Source organism: Bubalus bubalis, chromosome 5, assembly GCF_019923935.1.
Source record: "Bubalus bubalis isolate 160015118507 breed Murrah chromosome 5, NDDB_SH_1, whole genome shotgun sequence".
Taxonomy (NCBI): domain Eukaryota; kingdom Metazoa; phylum Chordata; class Mammalia; order Artiodactyla; family Bovidae; genus Bubalus; species Bubalus bubalis.
Genome location: NC_059161.1, coordinates 24389007 through 24409063, shown reverse-complemented (window position 1 = coordinate 24409063; position 20057 = coordinate 24389007). Strand labels below are relative to the sequence as shown.

At 46.0% G+C, this 20057-nt stretch overlaps 1 protein-coding gene across 2 annotated transcripts in view; it reads right to left on the bottom strand.

The window, feature by feature from the left end:
* TNR (tenascin R) overlaps nucleotides 1-20057 on the bottom strand; it is a 487013-nt gene that overhangs the window by 88117 nt on the left and 378839 nt on the right. Inside the window, exons 3-4 of one of the 2 annotated variants that reach the window (XM_006060357.4) lie at nucleotides 9207-9737; nucleotides 6264-6740 (exon numbers count right to left, since the gene is read on the bottom strand). In XM_006060357.4, the coding sequence (XP_006060419.2) occupies nucleotides 6264-6740; nucleotides 9207-9705 (976 nt within the window). In that variant the 5' untranslated portion in view covers nucleotides 9706-9737. Of the gene's footprint in view, nucleotides 1-6263; nucleotides 6741-9206; nucleotides 9738-20057 lie in introns of those variants that run through there. The other variant, XM_025285598.3, reaches the window with a different exon arrangement.

Here is a 20057-nt window from a genome sequence, read left to right as displayed (position 1 = left end):
TTGGAGTGATCGGGAAGTCCCTTGGCGGGCAGGTTCTTGTCTTTCTCTCATCTCTATAGGGCCCTGAGTTAGCAGTGGGCTGGAGCCTGCTCCTACTGACTTGGAAAAGTTAGTTGTCAAATTTTGCAAGACATTTTAAAATAGTCATTGTGAAACATGAAATTGTCTAAACTTAGAATTGGATAATTACCTTAAGAACAAAAGTAATAAATACTCCAGACTCATCACTGGCAAACGAATTCACTGCATTTTACTATTATCTGTGCCCTTAAGGCAATTCACCTGTGTTGTATCTCTTTGGTAGAAATAGTGCATGCGTGCTCAGTTGCTAAGTCGTGTTCGACTCTTTGCGATCGCATAGACTGTAACCAACCAGGCTCCTCTGCCCATGGGACTTCCAGGCAACAATACTGGAACAGGTTGCTGTTTCCTCCTCCAGGAGATCTTCCTAACCCAGGGATCAAACCCATGTCTCCTGCATTACAGGCGGGTTCTTTACCACTGAGCCACTGGAGAAGAAACATTTGGCCAAAAATTTCATTCGGGTTTTCCGTGAACTGGGTGGATAACCCAAATGAATTTTTTCACCAACCCAGTACTATTTGATTGTGTTCTAGTGCACAGCTGTTCCCAGCTCAACGTTTAGTGACTTCACGCTGGTACTTTGAAACTGGCTATGGAGGGAGTATTTATACCATGGGAGCTGGCAAATGCTACAAAGTGGAGCTTGTTATTTTTTCCCTCAGAGAGCTAGTTGTTAGATATTTAACAGCATATGTTGGCTAATATTTTTGGTAGTTTAATAAATAATTGTTATCAGATTACTCTGGAAATGTAACTTGTGTTACACAAATTTTTATTAACCTTGACATAGGGGATGATGACAAAGGAGCATTCCTGTTCTACTTCTCAAAGACTATTCAATAGCCTTTCATGTATGGTTCCCTGGGGAAGTGAAGATTCAGTGGTAGTGGGGGTATTAAATAATTGAAACTTTAAGACCAATTAGGAAGTTAATACCAGTGTACCTGTAATTGGACCTGTCTGTAGATGAAATCAAAGATCAGGCCAGTATTTAAGTAGTCATAATTAACTTATAAATTTATGTGTAGTGGAGGCTTCGTTTAGCTTAAGTGTTGTCATTGGTGTTGAATTTTCTGAGAATTCTCACTCTTTCCCCTTTACACAAGCAGAGGACTGAGGACTGCTAGTCACGGGGCCATGTGAGTGGGAAGTGCCTGCTCTCTCTATGCTGCTCAACCTCAAATCCTCATCAGAGGCAGAAATGAAGACTCATATGATGGGCATTAGGAACATATATTTGCAGTACTGGGCATTTGCTTCAGGAACTATTCATGGTTTGAAACAGTCTAGTTAGCAGAACTTCTTGTGATTTAAGAAGTCATATGTTGACCAAAACAAACAAACAAAATTAACGTTATTTTTAACAATTTATATAGCTAGATGTATGTAAATGAAATTTAAATAAAGTTTCAAATAACTTGTAAGCTTGTATTGTTTCTAACTCTGACATGATTGAGCTTTGAATTCCACCAAGATCTTTGGGTTAGCCTGTATAATGCATACCGAATGACTCTTGGACCAAAGAAGGAACAGTTGATATATAGAACCAACAGTATTTTGCATGATTATATTAATTATTTATTATGCACCAAGCACTAGGCTAAACATTCTGACATGGATTTTCTCATCTCATCCTCTCACCAACACTATGGGATCAGTATTATTTTTACCCCTGTTTTACAGAGAAGAAAACTGGGTCACACAATCAGTGAATACAGAAGCTAGGATTTGAACCCAGGTGCAATGATTTTAGGAACTCTAAGTGTGCAATACAACTTACATTTGCATAGCATCTCAGTCTATGAAGCACCATCTAACTAGAATTAAAAAAAAAATCATTTAAAAGCAGCTCTATGAGGTAGATTGGGAAGATATAATTATTCCAACTTTACAAATGGAGAAACAGACCTGGGCAAAAGGACTTGCCAAAAGTAAGGGAGTTGAGTCATAGCTGAACTGATCATCAAGCGGAGGTCTTCTACACTCAGTCTACACTCTTCTACCCTAGATGTTCTTCCTCCTACAATTTGTAGGATGGGTTATGGATTGTGTCAGATGCTTTCTTTCATTTGTACAGAGCCTCAAAAATAAACTATATCAGCAAACAATTCAGACTGTCTTTTAGGATGGAAATTCCAGACTGGTGCTTATCCTAGAGGTCAGAAACCTCTTTTAAGAAGGATTCTCTAGTGCCTGCCTTTTGTGATTCAACACATTAATTCCAAGTTTCCAATGTGGGACTCCTCCTGTCATGGTGACAGAAATGGCCATTCCAAATTTCGTCACCAACAATTCTTAGGCATTCAGAACAAGTTGGTGAATTCATTTTTTGTTCCTTTCTCCAGAAAATAAAGCTAATCATGACAATAGAGAATGATCCAAACAGCACATTTGAGGATTTTAAAGTTAAAAAGACTGCAGAAGGATTTTCTCATCTTGACAACTTAGCTTGGCAAATTTTTAATCTTGAGACCTGAGCCTGGGTGGTGGGAAAAACAACCTTCACGTCTGATGAGAAAGAAGCAATAATGTCCATGGTGGAAGAAGCATTCTTGAGAGCAGTGGCTCAGCAGAAGAGACCATCAACACTCACCCTATAATTTAGCAGATGCTGTATACACTGGGTGTCAATAATTCTTATAAAATTAAATGATATTGAACTAGAAAGCAATCTATAAAAGAGCCGTATGCCTTGATTCAAGGAATTTAGTGGGGCTGATGTAAAGTATTCTTTTATTTATTTATTTTTGGCTGCGCTGGGTCTTCTTTGCTGCATGAAGGCTTTCTCTAGTTGCTGTGGACGGGGGCTTCTCTTTGTTGCAGTGGGCAGGCTTCTCATTGCGGTGGCTTCCCTTGTTGCAGAGCATGGGCTCTGGGCACATGGGCTTCAGTAGTTGTGGCACACTGGCTTAGTTGCCCCATGGCATATGGAATCTTCCCAGAGCAGGGATCTCACCTGTATCCCCTGCATTGGCAGGCAGATTCTTAACCACTGGACCACCAGGAAAACCACACAAAGTATTTTTAGTCTTGCTTTATTTGGGGCTCCAACTTGGAAACTTATGGATGAGCAGGCAGTTAAAAAGAATTAACTGTAGCTTGAGGAACTGGAGTTGCTTATCTGCAAAGATGCCATGCTGTTTACTTTTTAGATCTGGCATCAATTTTGCATATATGCGGTGAGAGCAGTTGGAATTAGTTCCATGAAGTGTCTTGCTCAGAGGAGTGAATGAGGTCAGGTGCCCAAGTTCGGACTGGCTGCAGTGCTGGCCAACACAGAGGCTGATGGTGATGAATCTCTGCATGTCTGACCAAAGTCCAAAGAATGGCTTTCTGGATTGTTTCAAGCCCCAACTCTGGTGGTTCTTTCACCCTGCTTCTTCACAGGGACTTGTGACCAGTTCACTGGCCACCTCCCACACTAACCTCCTTCACTGGGGGCACATGTGGACAAATGGTTGAACAAGCACCCCTATCCTGTCTCCAACACTTAATATCTTTTTTATCACCTGACAGAGCTCAGCTTTCATATCAAAAGACTATTTCTTTATGCATGTGGCTTTTACCATTTTTATTTTCCAATTCCACTCTACTTAGCATTCTAGGGAGGATTAAAGAGTGCTAGAAGTTGGTAGGAGACCAGAGTTCTTATTCTTGTTCTGCCATTAATTAGCTGTCTGGCTCTGGAAAAATCTTCCTGTCTCCCAGGGCTGCTGCTTTTTCAGTTTGTAAAATGAGAAGCCCTGAGTAGCTTCTTTCTAAGGCCTGGTTTAAGTGTTCATATTCTTTTTGTTGTTGTTCTATTATCTTTACCCGGCCAGAGAGTAGAGGCAGAAAGGTTGAGATCTGGTCTCATGGCCCACTGTGAGAAAGATCAAGGCTGGGAGTCAAGTAGAGTGGTCTTGTCAACTCTATTCAATTGCATTCAAGCTCTAGCAGCCTAAGGGACCTCAGAATGAAGTCCACACAATGGGCCTCCATTCTCCATGCCCTTGCTAGAGAGAAAGGAAAATCAGGAAGTGTGTTGTGGCTCTCCTCGGTTTCACCTTCCCCACTCTCCTCTCTCCTCTCCTTCCTGCTGTTGGTGAGACGAATAGTAATACTGGCGTGTGTGCATCTGGTCAGAAATGTCAAACAGCGGGTAAACAGCCCCTCTCCTGGAGCCTTCTCACCAAGAGCAGGCGAAGTAGCACTTTATATAATGACCTAGATACTTCTCTGGAAGAGACCCATGACATTTGGTTTAAAAGACAAGCATTGAGAGCAGCACCTCCAGCAATGAGTGGTGGTTCCATGGTTGCTATAGAAACAGATGGAAATTATGCAACTGTCCCTCCTCACATGCTTTGGGAACCTATAAAGTAATTTATCTGGTTGTCCAAAAGTCTTCCTCAATCAAACAGCACAGAGGTAATGTGTTGGAGGTAACATGTGGCTCATGGATTGAGTTCAGCCTAGTTGTAGTTACGCTAGCAGCTGCTGAGTCTTCCCCACGTGACCAGAAGGGTCATCTCCAGCTCAGTTTGTACTCTGGATCCGATTAAGGTTCCATTTGCAAATGAACCCATCCCGGTGGAAAAGGAGGGTCAGGAAGAACATGACAGGTATGTACAGCCCAACACAGATCAATTTTATTAAGAAGAATGTGAACTATACAGCAGCCACACATAAAGAAGGGCCCAGAAGAACCCTTAGCGTCCTCTGTGGGGCCTCATAGAGCCTTGTCCTGTGAGTGAGAGCTGGGATCATGCTTCAGCGTCCCCTTTCCAGCAATTACTAGTGACCTTGGGTTTGTAAATGATGCAGCTTAATTTCTGCTTGAATTTTCCTTCTGAACAATTGGTATAATGACTATATTTTCAGAAAGATATTCAGTAAACAAAAGTATGAGGCTGCATGAAACCATTGACTATGGGAAAAATGGAGAAACATTTTTTTCCTAAGCAGTGAATTGTTTTTTTTCCTTTACCTTGTTGCATTCATCTTTCAAAAGAAATTCAAGTTGCAGGTGCAGAAGACTTGTCTGACTGCTCTGGTACGTAGGTGGGAATCACTGCTGATGCTCAAGAATAAAAGACCTGGCCTCCCAGAATCTCCCCCTTAAACTGAGGTCAGAAATCTGATCAGAAAAATTCCTAGAATCAACTCATCAGAAGATTTAATAATATTTGTTTCTTGTTATTTTTTATTTTAAATCTTCCCAATGAGCCCTCTGAGCCGACACTTACAGATTGTACTATGAATGAGAAGGATGAAGATCAATCACTCAATCTGTATTGTTTAAAATACAAATTTATCAGTAACAGTCACTGATTTAGAAGATGACGAGCAGTCACAGTGAGATAATGAAAAATAATCTGATTTTAGGCAAAAGAAAATGATCTCCAATGAAATATTGGTATGTTCTCACTGATGGACTTGGGGCCTCCTTTCGGGACTTCACCCTTGTGTTAGTTTTCATGATGTAGACACATGTGGGGTTGATTCCAGTTTGTTATATGTCCTTTGGAACAAACTGAATCATAGTGTTTTAGTTAGACTGTGAGTTCTTGCTTAATGGAGGTCTTTAGTAATTTATTCCTGTTTACATGTAATTCCTTGCCTGTAAATACTTTCATCCATGTGGATTCTGGATCATTTCATAAATTAATAACTTTGCCATATGGAAGCTTCCAAAATAACCAGAGTGCCCAGTGAGTCTGATTATCGCAGACTATGCCCCATCTCATGCCCCATCTCATGCACTAGCATTGTGAAAGCAGTGTCCTCAGAATATGGCAACAGGCAAGGGGAATATTTCAGAGTGGATGGAGCTCTGGGAAGTCCGCTGAGTTAGAGAGGGGTCCCTTGCCTAAGGGGTCCCTTGACTCTTCGCTTTCTTCCATCTCAAGGACAATGAAATGCTGTCTCCATTATTACCATTGACTTTGTTCCAACCTCAGGGTAAGATTCAGCTTTCATCCCAAACTTGACCTTTTCTGGTTTCCACTCTTCTCCCCTTAAACCCATGTTGTCAATTGTGATTGACTCAAGACATCACCTCTCTCGGAAAGCAGAGGAGCACGACCCATTTGGCAATTCTTTGGCCTAAATTAATTTTCCCTCCTATCTCTCTTCCCGCCTCCGGCTAGCTGGCTGGACCGCCCTTGCCAAAGGCCCCGCGGAGCCCCCCTCCCTACCTGCTGAGCAGTCAGGGCCCTGGAAGCCCTCTTCACAGAGGCACAGCCCCTCCTGGCAGTGTCCTCGGCCGCTGCAGGCATTTGGACACCGCCGCTGGCCGCAGTCCTCACCGACGTAGCCTTCCTGGCACAGGCAGGTACCGTTGGCACAGATCCCCTTCCCCGAACAGTCCCCAGGGCACCTCAGCTCGCTGCAGTCCTCGCCCGTGTAGGCCTCTTCGCAGACGCACTCCCCGTCCACGCACAGCCCTCGGGAGCTGCAGTCGGTTGGGCACCGGAGCTCCGAGCAGTCGTCCCCGCTGTACTCGCTGTCACAGACGCACTGGCCGTCCACACACACACCCCGACTGGAGCAGCCCAGGGGGCAGTAGGGCTCTGAGCAGTTCTTGCCAAACCAGCCTTGATCGCAGATGCAGCCACAGGACTCCAGGCTAAAGTTGCCATGGCCACTGCAGTGAGGGATATAGTCCAGTTGTCCTGGAATGGCCAAGGAGAAGGTCAAAGGGCAGCTGTGGAACCTCCTGGCAGTGGGGTATGGGGAGGGGGGCAGGCCAAGACCTCGGCTTGCTCACTGACCAAATTTGTGTTGCTGAGAGAGAAGCTCAAGCTAGCTTGGCATGTCAACAGCTTCATGAATCTTTTTACCTAATGTGGGTTGTGTGTGTCTGGCATAGTGTTGAGGGTAAGGACGAGTGAGATTGGGTCCCTTGTCCTTTAGGAGCTCACCTGCAGTGTGTCTTGGCTTGGATTCCCTAGTGGCTAATTGGGAGGTGCTGCCAGGAAAAAACTGGTTGGGGAGAAGGGGAGACCAGGGAGGGAGGAGCCCAAGCCAAGCATATTATCAGGCAAAGTCCCAGGGAGGGTGACTTGGGTTCAGGCCTGCAGGGTCTTCTGGCCACAGGGCAAGCCACACCTCAACTGGGATGAAGGGCTGTCCCTGGAGTGTGTCGATCCTCAGGCTCGTCCGTTCTCTACCCTGAGCAGGTCAAGGAGGTTCTCAGAGCCTGGAAGCAGTCCCTGACCAACACGCCCAGGTGCTGGCACTGGAGACTGAAGGGGACCGAGGGGATGGAGGCTGAGAATCAGGCCTGTGAGGCGGTCAAGATCACATGTGCTGCAGATGCATCCTATTTCTCTCCTTCCCACCATCTAACTAACTGCTCATCCTTCACAGCTCAGCTCCAGGGTCACTTCAAAGGTTTCCCAGAACTTGTCTCATTTGGTGACTGTTTGCTGTAATCTTTTTAGGATTCTACACGTATCTCTGGCCCTAGGCTTTATCATGCAATAACTAGAGTGGTTAATTTATCTGTCCAGCATGAATCAAACAAACTTATTAAATGAACACCATAGCAGTACTTGCTTGGCATCCTTCTCGGCACTTGGCCTTGGGGATAGGAAGTCAAGTAAGTTATGTCCTTGTTTAATTTTGCCACTTCATGCACCCCCTCCCCCCATGGCCTGAAAGGACACTATACTGACATTGATTAACATAGATCTTCCTTATAGATCTTTTCACGTCTTCCCAGGGAACCTGGTGGGAAGCTGGTTAATAAAAAAAGCCCACTTACAGAAGCCACCAGCTTCCCAGGCATTGAAGACCCATGTCCATGGACACCTGTGTCTTTCCTGTATTCCCCAACTCCACTGAAAAGGTAAACTCACTGAGGAAGGAGAGTTTGAACACCTGGACTTTGTCCTCAGTTTCAGATTGTTTATAGTTTTGGTTATAAGGAGGAAGAGGTGAGAAAACCCAAGAAATATTTCTCTTCTCAAAGACTACCCCCAGTCTTGGTGTCTCAGAATGAATGTGTTGGACATCTCTCTGGACATGGGGGCCATTTCTCCCTATTAAAATGCCATTCCTGACACCTCTTTCATCCTTGGGCAAGGCTTGAGATATTAGACCCTAGAGAGGTAAGAGCTTGAACCCAAGATAGTAAGACACAGTCCTTTTCTCATTACAGACTGAATCGACTGGGTAGAAGGTACTGTTTTGGGTGAGAGAAGCTGGGCACAAAAGGGAACACACTTTCTGCTCACGGGGATCTGCTGATAATAGCTACTGAATATGAAGTGCCTACCAGAGGCCGGGCTTTCATCTGAGTGGAGGTTTTTATATTTAATAGCTCCTTGTTGTTCTAGTCTGTTGAGGGGGAAAGGAACGCATGGGTTAAGCAACTTGTTCAAGTCACAGGCTAGCAAATAGCAGAGATAGGACATGAAGTCAGGAAGTCTGGCCCTGAAGATGAGCTGACTTCTCCCAGAGAGGTCAAAAGAGTCATTCATAAGTGTTAGTAGTTAGGATGTGGGTGAGGCTAGATATCCAAGTTCCGGATTGGATTGGGGAGAGGCTTGTAAGAAGCTCTGTGAGTGGGTGTGCACGCACACACATGCACAGCCACATGTTTTGGTGGAGGGGGCAGGGGCTGAAACTTCCAGCTTGCCAGAGAAGATGGGGCCAGGTCCTCTGAGGTTTTAATGACTGTAATTTTCTCAGACGGGAGAAAGGCTGAGATGGAGTGAACAGAGCGCCTGCATTCTCTAGTCCCTCCGGTTAACATGGATAGATATCAATTCAACAGCCTGTGAAAACCAAAGATGAATGAAGACAGACATCAAATTCCCTGCTTGCCACAGCAGTTGCTGTGCTGAACCGATGTACCATTCCCTGACTCATCCCCCCCAAATTAGGTTAATGTATTTCACACTGGCTAAGCGCTGTAGAGAGTCCCTATGCCGAATCCCCTGGGGAAGGACCACACTGAGATCTTAGAGGCATATTAACAGACAGCTGCAGACCAGGGCACTTTTTTTTTTCCCCTCTGTGTGAAGAGGTGCCAGATTTCTCAGGCACTGGTGTAATCACCCAGATTCCCACTCCCCGTCTGCTCAGCGCCCTCCCTCCCCTGTGGAGACTGGCTGTAAGCTCCAGAACTCTACCTGTGGCCGCACTCTCTGGGCAGCAGTTGCTGGTACATTGGTCCCGCAGCACAGACACTTCCCTCTCCAGCATCTCAATTCGGCTCAGCAGCTCCTGTAGCACCTGGGCCGAGCTGGCACACGGGCAGGCCTTCTTGGGGAGGTTGATCCTGTGCGTGAAGGTGACCTGGCTCTCGTGGTCTGAGGTCTGGCCCGTGTACTCCGTCAGCACCTCGTCTTCGGTGTTCACCTCATGCTCGGCCGAGGCCTCCAGCCCTGAGGAGCAGAGGCTATCCAGGGGCACGTTGATGTTGTACACGTGGTTGAAGACCACCGGCTGCTCCTTGCCTGATGCATTGTAGCTGGCAGCGCCTCCTTCCTCTTCCACCGCTGGTCTCTGGACCCTTTCCATGGTGACCTCCAGCTGACACTCCGAGGGCTTGAGCAAGGAGCCCAGAAGGATCAGGTTGATGCCAATGAGCACGTTCTTCAAGACCACTGTCTCCCTGTCTGCCCCCATCCTCTCAGTAGAGCTCCGGGTTCAAGACTAGCCTGCAGCAGAAAGCATGGAATATGCAAGAGAAACCAGGGGATGAACGAGATGGCCTCTGAGACCTGCAGTTGGGCACGGTGCAGTGACTGGTCCCACAAAACTAAAGGGTAGCAGTGAAGCTTTTTAAGGGGGTGTTTGGGAAGTGACTACCAGGCTCATGAAAGCCCAGGGCCTTTTGTCTTCTAGAGAAATCCCTGAGAATGGACACTGCTTCTGCAGTAAGGCATTTTGATTTTCCAAAAGGTTTATCTAGAACGTATGAGTCTGGCCCCTCATTGGGCGGGTGGTTCCAACAAAGAGGACCTGCAAGGACTCGGGACAGGGGCTCTGTGGTTAGGAGAACTCAGAGCTTCATTTCACTTCTGGGTGAGAATTAGGATGCTGGGTACCATGAAGATTTAGGCATACCCTCATGTTTCCCCAGATGTGTATTAGGATGGGGCCCCGCCAGCCACTTCAAAATAACTTATAAACTCAAATACAAGTTGACTTTAGAATAACCAAGCAGGCAGATAATCTTGTTCCAGGTAATTGTGGTTGTTAATAATCCTTGGGTACATTTGTGATTATCTGGAACTGTGTAAGCTGAACTTTCTTTTAATCTTCTCATTAGTACAGTCCCAGTGCTGTGTGACCGCAGGGTGCCTTTCTTCCGAGGTCCTGTTTGAATTGCTAAAATAATGAATTAGCTCCTCTGCTGGTTACCTAGTCACCAAGAACCAGGAAGCATGATAAATTTACTATAATGCAAATCAGTTTTACAGAAATTATATTTCTTTTGTACTCCCTGTGTAACAGAGAAAAGAGGCTTACAGACTTCGGTTCTAAAGGTAATATTAGAGCTAAGAAGATTAAGGACAAAGGAGCAGAGTGAAAGTATATATATGAGTTTGGGAAGAAGGCAATGAATGACAGCTAACATCAACTGAATGTGTACTGCATACAGACTGCGCTGTGCACCTCACGTGGGATCTTACTGGACCCTCAAAACAACCTTATGATTGAATGTTATGATTGTCTCCATCTTGTAATGGAGTGAATTCTGCCTAGAAAGCTTAAGATTTGAATGCAGATCTGACTCCAAAACCTGTGTTCTTAATGGCTATGCTCCAGTGCTTTTCCTGAAAAGAATGTTCAGTTTTCTCTAGTCTCTGATGGAAATTGTGTTAGTTCTGGGATCTTCCCGAGAACATTGAGATTAGAAAGTTTTGCTAGGACTAGAGCCAGTTTCTTCCTCCACGAAGCATTCTGCTCTCACCTTTTTATTCCTGTTCCATTAGGAGGCTAAGGAGCATCCCCAGCACCGGCTAAGTTCATCCCCAACTCCTTAGAAACCCTCTCTGAGAGCATTTACCACACTAGACCATGAGTTTCCTTTGCTTCTGCCCCTGCCAGCCCCACCTCCTACCTCCTCCCACTGGACCCAAACTGCTAAGTCAATTTAGGTCAGACCACATCTTATCCATAGGCTTCCCAGGTGACTCAGTGGATAAACAATCCATCTGCCAATGCAGGAGACACAGGAGACGTGGTTTGATCCCTGGGTCAGGAAGATCTTCTGGAGAAGGAAATGGTAATCCACTCCAGTACTCTTGCCTGGAGAATCCCATGGAGAGAGGAGCCTGGCAGGCTGCAGTCCATGGGGTCACATGACTGAGTGAGCACGCAGCGCACATTTTATCCACAGTATTTAATATGTGTGTAAGACAGCAAAAGTGCTTAATGCCATGGTTGTTGAATGAATAAGTGGGTGGATACATGGATGGATGGATAAACAGGTGAATTAGTGAGTAAATGCCCGGTGAGAAAAGGCTGAATCATTCTCCAAGTCACTTGATATCTTTGCATTATCCTCAAGTTATTCACTATTCTCTTCAATTTCGGTTCAACTGGACAATTTCTGAGGGTTGATTTTATTAAGAGTAATCTGTATTAGTGACGATTATGAAAACCATTTCCAATATTACATTTTCTATGTTACGTATTAGACTAAAATCTTCATTTCCAATATGAAGAGGAAGCAGAGCAGAGTGGAGCTATTACCATTCCAGACTCTAGAGCCAGACTGCCCGGTTCTTCCCCTATCCAAGGACTCCCTTGAAATCACTGGAACATGTGAGAAATCCCCTCCATCATTTGACAGCAAAAAGTTCAACCTAATCATGCCCTGGTTCAAAGAAGTGTGAGGTTCCTGGAATGATGGGAGAGGTGGCTATCCCCTGGTTACATCAGATGAGGTGAGTTAACCTTAAGGATAAATGGAGTGACATGTCTGAACCAAACTGCCCTCATGACTCAAAGCTCTTTCCAAGCCCTTCTATCTGAGGCATTACTAGGCTTCCCATTTTCAGATGCTCTAGGCATTGCATCCTTGGAGTGGCATCTGCCCTTATATCATTGAAAGCTTCTGATAAAAGTAATTTAACTTACATTTACACTTAAGGCTAAGAGTCTTAGCTACCTCATTTGCTGAACTAGAGTTGGACTGTCTGATCCATGTTGATATAGCTGAACAGCTTTTTTTCCCTAAGAATTGTAATTATCATGTAACACCCATAGCACTTAACATAGCTTTTTGCACAGAGCAGACACTCAATAAGTAAGTGAAAGAAATGAAAAGGAAGATCAGTGACAGGAAAATTAAAAGGGAAAAACGTTAGGTGCCACACCTAAGTCTAAAGCAACAACTACAAAATTATATGTGGAGAGAAAAGTATAGCTTTAACTGTGAAAAACACAAGACTTTCGTCAATAACCAAACCAACTATGAATTAGTCAACAGTGTGATTTTTTGTTACTTCCAAAACCTTATTTAGACTCAGGCTTTATTTATTTATTTGTGTATATATTTATTTACTTACTTATTGAGGTATAGTTGATTTATAGAGTCAGGCTTCATTAATTGCAATACAGACTATGGGACTTTCTTGATGCCTAAGTGGGTAAAGAATTTGCTTGCAGTGCAGGAGACACAGGAGACACAAGAACCAGGTTCTATCCCTGGGTCGGGAAGATCCCCTGGAGGAGGAAAATGGCAACCCACTCTGGTATTCTTGCCTGAAAAATCCCAAGGACAGAGGAGCCTGGCAGGCTGCAGTCCAAAGGGTTGCAAAGAGTCCAGTGACTAAGCACAGATAAACTAGGCTGTTGTTGTTTAGTCATTAAGTTGTGTCTGACTCTTTTGCCACTCTATGGACGATAGCCCGCCAGGCTCCTTTGTTCATGGGATTTTCCAGGTAAGAATACTGGAGTGGGTTGCCATTTCCTTCCCCAGGGGATCTTCCCAACCCAGGGATCAAACTTGCATCTCCTGCTTGGCAGGTAGATTCTTTACCACTTAGCCTCCTGGGAAGCCCAGACTAGGCTGAACAGGGGGCTGTTTTGTTCTGTCCTGCACTCACTGTTGATGACTTCTGGGTGGTGAGGTTGCTCAGTTCAGTTTAGTTCAGTCACTCAGTCGTGTCCGACTCTTTGCGACCCCATGAATTGCAGCACGCCAGGCCTCCCTGTCCATCACCAACTCCCGGAGTTCACCCAGACTCACGTCCATCGAGTCAGTGATGCCATCCAGCCATCTCATCCTCTGTCGTCCCCTTCTCCTCCTGCCCCCAATCCCTCCCAGCATCAGAGTCTTTTCCAATGAGTCAACTCTTCACATGAGGTGAGGTTGCTGAAGGTACTCAAATTCCTGTCATAGGAGAGGGAGGAGTTTAGCATTCTTGTCCAGGGAAGTGATAGCTCCGGAGATATTGTTCTTTTATCATTCATTCCTTTGACAGATATTTATTGAGGACCTACTATTGCACTTGTTCTTTATTCACAGAAGTTATATTTAAGTGTGTGTGTAGGGGGAAGGAGTGGCAGGAGGAGGGCAAACAACACATAAATACCCACAGTTATATTGTGTATCATATGTAATATATGATACAGTGCATATTATATGATACTTTAATACATGATGATGTAACATTCATCATGACACTGTGCTATGTCAGCAAGTGGTAACTGCAGTGGAGGAAAAGAAGAGAGAAGAAGGCAGAGGAGGCACCAGGGCAGTAGAGCCACATGGATATCTTATAGCGCCTGGCCAGGGAAGGCTGGTCCCAGGAGGTGACTGCTCAGCAGAGACCTGAAGGAAGCGAGTAATGAGCTTAGCAGACGGCTGAGGAAGAGCGTTCCAGGCAAAGGGAATATCAAGGATGAGGGCTCTGATGCAGGAGCTGGCCTGGTGAGTTTGAGTGACAGTGAACCTGGAGGCCAGTGAATAAGCCAGCAACTGGGGGGTGGGGTCAGAGAAGGAGTCGGGGCCAGATCAGAGAAGGCCTTGTGAACCATCGCAAGGACCTGGGCTCTTACTGTGGGGATATATATGGTCGTTGTTCTCAAATGCATTCACATATCGGTGTTCTGATGACCTAGTCCCTATCTTTGAGAAACAACTGGCCTCGTGAAAGAGATGGAAAGACAAGAAAATATAATGCCAAGGCAGTGTGATCATTATCATGACCAACAAACACACAAAATGCCCCTGAGAAGGCTGGAGGTGACACAGCAACTCTGCCTGGGGCGCAGGGGGAAGCTGACCAGAGGGTGGTGGGTGACAGGCAGCGACAGTTGCCAAGTACTTCTGGCCTGCCTTTCCAGACACATGGTAGGACTACTCCTTCCAGGCCTGTGTTTTCCCGCCTCCTGTTGGTAAGGTGAGGCCATGTCACTAGTACTGGCCAATGGTTGTGAGAGGATCTCACGGGGATCACTTCTTTGGCAGGGGGTCATTAATTGCTGGCCGGTGGCTTCCCAGGTGGCTCTGTGGTGAAGAATCCACCTGTGAGTGTAGGAGACACAAGAGACTTGGGTTCAATCTCTGGGTCCTGAAGATCCCCTGGAGAAGGAAATGACAACCCACTCCAGTATTCTTGCCTGGGAAATCACATGAACAGAGGAGCCTGGTCAGCTATAGTCCATGGGATCATGGCAAAGAGTTGGACATGACTAAGCGACTGACCACTACCCTCTAGAGCTTTCTTCTTTGCATTGATGGTGCCTGGCAATGTTCAAGATGGTGACTGCTTTCTCAATCTGAATGACTATGATAAAGGGTGTCCTGGCTGGGCACAGTGGATGTTCAGTGCATAAGAGAGAAGTAAACCTTTGGTTTTTGAAGCACAGATTTTGGTATGACTTTTCCTTACAGCATAACTTGGTATATCAGATGATAATATGGAACTGGAATTTAATAGCTGACTCTTTAGGTGGGGAAGACAGAAATTCATTATAGACAAAAGAAATTGCATTTGCCGAAACTGATAAATGCACAAATATGACTTATTCAAGAAACGCAAATATTCGAAGGGCTGTTAAATGCTTCAGCATTGGGCTTTTACAAAGCAAAAGGTCCAAGGGAGGTCCAAACTTCCCCCAGATGGGAGAATCTACAAGGAAACAGATTTGGGCTCCATGTAAAGAACAATTTTTCTAATACTTGGAGCTATTGGGTTGTCAGGAGAGGGAGTGAGTCCCTGGTCACTGGAGGTGTTCTAATACAAGCCCCAAGACTGTTCAGTGAGAATGCTGAAGATGAGCTTTCAAGCATCACATGAGAGATTGGACTAAAATGAATGTTAAAGACTTCTGTTTCCTGATGTTTTATGAACTCATGGTCTTATCATCCTTTGAGGAGTCTACCCATGATAATACTGTATGAGTTTCTTAGGGCTGTCATAACAAATCACCACAAACTTGGTAGCCTGAAGCCATAGAACTTCGTTCTCTCACAGTTCTGGAGACTAGAAGGCCAGAATGAAGATGTAATCAGGGTTAGTCCCCTCTGAGGCTCCGAGGGAAAGTCTATTTCATGCCTCTCTCCTAGCTTCTGGTGATGGCAGGCAGTGCTTGGCATTCCTCAGCGAGTAGATACATCACTCCAGTCTCTGCCTCCATCCTCACTTTGCTGTCTGCCTGCATCTCTGTGTCGTCATGGGGCCATCTTCTTTCAAGGACATCAGTCATCTTGGATTAGGGACTCATCACTCCAGTATAACCTCATCCTAACTAATTATATCCCCAATGACCCTATTTCCAGCTAAGGTCACATTCTGAGGTACCGGGATCAGAACTGCAACATTATCTTATTTGTGGGACATATTTCAACCCATAATACATACCAGTAATGAACTGAGCATTTACCAGGCACCAACTTAATCATTTTCCTTATATTACGTCATTCATTCCTTACAACAACCCTATATGCTAAGAGGAGTGACATTTAGGAGTTATTTAGCAACTGGCATGGCTCAGGCTTCCCAGGTGGTGCTAGTGGTAAAGAATCCACCTGCCAATTCAGGAGATGCAAAAGATGAGGGTTTGATCCCTGGGTCAGGAAGATCCCCTGGAGTAGGAAATAGCAACACACTCCAGTAATCTTGCCTGGAAAATTCCATGGGCAGAGGAGCCTGGCAGGCTACAGTGCAAGGGGTGGCAGAGAGTCAGACACAACTGAGCGCAGAGCCCATGGCTCAGGCAACAACCAATCCAAAGGGGGCATCCATCATCAGACCTGCTCTAAACGGGTTGCAGAGCAGGGCTCTGTGTTGATTTCAGCATGGTGGTAGGTCCTCTTTCAAGTTCCATTATTGGAGACGAGGAAAATGAGCTTCAGGAAAGGCCAAAGAATGTGACCAAGATTTCACAGCTAATGAGCACAGGAGCCAAGGCTGAACCCGGATCTTGCTGACCACGATTTGTACTCTTAGCTGCTGTTTCTTTCAGGCAGCTTTAATTAGCAGCCACATAGCACTCTCATGAAAAGACTGAGAGCTCTTACAAATCAACACTTTCTTCTCCCAGGATCAGATTTAGGACTTACTGACAGCGATGACTTTTCGCTTAATGTTTTCTCCACCCAGTCCAGGCTACTACCCCCAGAAATTGCCTTAGCTTCTCCCCCTGGAGGGAAAGCTTGTCTGCTGGCTCTTTATTTAAAAGGGCCCAGCCTCCATACTGTCTCAGTGCTAGCTAAGCCAGTAAACCTTGATCCTAGAGGGGTCGGGAGATATTTTTTACACTCACCCTTTCCCAGGACAGTTCCCACCAGCCGTCAGTTACAGAAACCCAGGGCTTGCCCTGGCCCCCTCTGGCTTTACTCACTTCTCTGAGCTCTCTCTGGCTGGTCCCCAGCCCGCTCAGTCACAAGCTATTGTTAACTACCCTGAGGACCTCTCTGCTTCCTCTTGTGTCTCCATTTGCATTTGACTGAGAATGCTTTCTGAGGGCAGGCAGAGAGAGGGGGTGGGATGGATGGAATGGGAGGCTTCACTTTTTCTCATTTCTTCTGAAGCTTGCTGGAGGTGGGAGGGGAATGAATCTTATGCTTATATAATGCCTACTTAATAAATGTGCCCTAAGTTTTGCTAAGCTCATTTCACTTAATAATTATTTCAAAGTGGCTTACCTTTCTTGTGTCCCTGAAAGCTTCCCTTTCTGGCTTCCTTCTCTACCTTCATCTCTGTTTCCTCTGGAGCACAAGAAATGTTGACCGTTCTGCACGTGGTCTCTTTCCATAGCACTCCTTATCGATGCTGCTGGGCAGATTTTTGCAACTAACTTCCTACGAGGAAGGCCTGGTCTAATCCTGTGGTGTATCCAAGAATGCCACGTTCCATGTGTTGGTCTCATTTAGAGGGGTTCTGCCTGCTCTGAGACCTGTGGTCTGGCTTTGGTGTGAGGTGGTGGCTGTACCTCTAAGCTAGATGCAGAATCTCTGTCACCACAAGCAGCTGAGGAGACTGGAGGTGACCAGCAGAGCCCCTCAGGGGCTCCCTCACTCTCTTCCTATCTCTCAGGTGAATCATCCCATTACAGCTGTAAGACTCCAGGATACAAGCAAAACCGGTCAGTCAGAGGATGAAGTGGTGGGAGTGGGGGAAAGGGGAAGAGGGGGAAAGCAGAGAAAATGGGGAAGATGAAATAGCAGAGTGCCAGGCTGGAGAGAGAAGCAGAGAGAGTTCTACAGGTAGCGGGAGAAAACGTCAACCTGAGGGACAAGATAATACATTTGGGGTTCGAAGAGGCACTAACACTTGTGAGCAAGACAGGTAGCTAAGGACTCTCCAAATGAGAGTGCAAGCGAGTATTGCAGCTATTTAATAGCTCCACACCCAAGAAATCCATGTGAGGTCATTGATTTATTTCCTCCACTCCAGCCTCCTTATCAGTATAATTATCATGGAGCACCAGAGGTGTTTCTGGGTCATGTGTAAGAGGTGACATGGTCCTGGATGGTCCTCTAGGCCCAGGGGATACCATGTTACTGGGGTATGCCCTCCTCTCTGGGTGGCATGTAGGGAGAGCTTGGGTCACCCGGGCTTGGCTAACTCTTACCCTAGCTAAAATTTTTCTTAAGTAGCTTTTCTTTCCCTTGGCCACCTCCAATGCCTTCTCCCGGCTTTACTTCTTCACATTGAAGATCTTTGCTACTGTTACAGAAAAATATTCCAGGAGCCATCACCTTTACTCAGGCTCAGAGGAGAAGAAAACTGGTCTCAAGAAGGTGGGATGTAGGGTGGGAGGAAGGTGGAGGAAGTGATGACGAGGGAGAGAAAAAGCCACAAGTCACTCATGTGGAAGCTATGCCTTTGAGTTTTTTCATTTTTATTTCCTCCTAGAACCACAGAGGAAGTGAAAGGGGCAAACTCAGGTTGAGAAACTTCAGAAAAAATAGGAGTGTGTAGGTTGTTGGGCAGGTAAGGAGAAGTGATCTTCTGGGGATTGGCGGCCAGTGCTCTGTTTAGATTTTCTAGCTTCCTCCAACGTTAGTCTCCATGCTGTCCCTGGGAGTGATTTATAAACCAGAACCATATCTGTGAAAAAATGACAGTCTTTTTTGTGCTCTTTTTTTTTTTTTTTTTTTTTTAGTTAGTTAGAATTAGTTTAAAAATACTCCCCTGCCTGCCTTTGGGATGCTCTGTCACTTGGAGAAAGAGGGTAATTATGAAAGACGAGGGTGTAATGTGATTACAGCCGGCCCCATTGTGTCAGTGGAGGAAACGTCAGGGCTGCTGGGAGGACCGGGGCCCCGCTCATCTCCATCAGCACCGGGCCTTTATTGGGCTTGTCAGGTTTCTGAAAAGAACCTGAGGGCAGAAAACTCCCCGCAGACAGGACTCTGTGGCTGGCCCAGAGCTGTCAGGAAGGACAGATGCAAGGCCAGGCTTGGGTGTCGTCTCCCACCAGGACTGGCCACCCCACCCCAGCTCCTGAACCACGTTCCCTGATGGACCCCCTTGAGGGGTCTGCAGGATGGGTCCTTGGTTCAGAATGTGATATAGCCACATTCGTTTTCTGGCACAAGTGGTCAGTCTAGCACATTTGTGTGTGTGCGTCCCTGGGGGATAGAGAAACTGCACTGCTGGATCGAGAAATCTGGCTTCAGGTCTTGTCCTCAGCTCTGTCTTTAACCATCTGTGATCATTCCAAGTGACCTGGCCTCTCAGAGTGGTTCCTGCTTCATCTGGAAAATGGGGTCCTGAATATCCAGGAAGACAGTGACAAAGTCCACCGACCGGAAGCGAATGTGAGGCCATCCTGGTTTGAATCCCTGCTTTACAATGCAAGGGGCAAGGCTGGGCAAGTTTTACCCCTGGGGGAGCCCCTGGTCAGCTGCTTCCAAAAGGAAACAGGGGCTCCCCCAGTGGTAAAACTTGCCCAGCCTTGCCCCTTGCATTGTAAAGCAGGGATTCAAACCAGGATGGCCTCACACTCGCTGATGGTGGAGAAGGCAATGGCACCCCACTCCAGTACTCTTGCCTGGAAAATCCCATGGGTGGAGGAGACTGGTGGGCTGCAGACCATGGGGTCGCTAAGAGTCGGAAACGACTGAGCGACTTCACTTTCACTTTTCACTTTCATGCGTTGGAGAAGGAAATGGCAACCCACTCCAGTGTTCTTGCCTGGAGAATCCCAGGGACGGGGGAGCCTGGTGGGCTGCCGTCTATGGGGTTGCACACAGTCGGACACGACTGAAGTGACTTAGCAGCAGCAAGGCTGATGGTATGCCTTCCAGGTTTTCCCATGATTTTTGGTAAATAGAGATCCCATTTAGGTGAAAATTTATTCAATTTTTATAGATCTCAGAGAATTCTAAGTATCTGTAGAACATTCAACTACATACATACATACATATATATATTCACACACACACACACACACATATATGGAGAAGGGCAAGGCAACCCACTCCAGTATTCTTGCCTGGAAAATTCCACAGACAGAGGAGCCTGATGGGCCACAATCCATAGGATCACAAGGAGTCAGACATGACT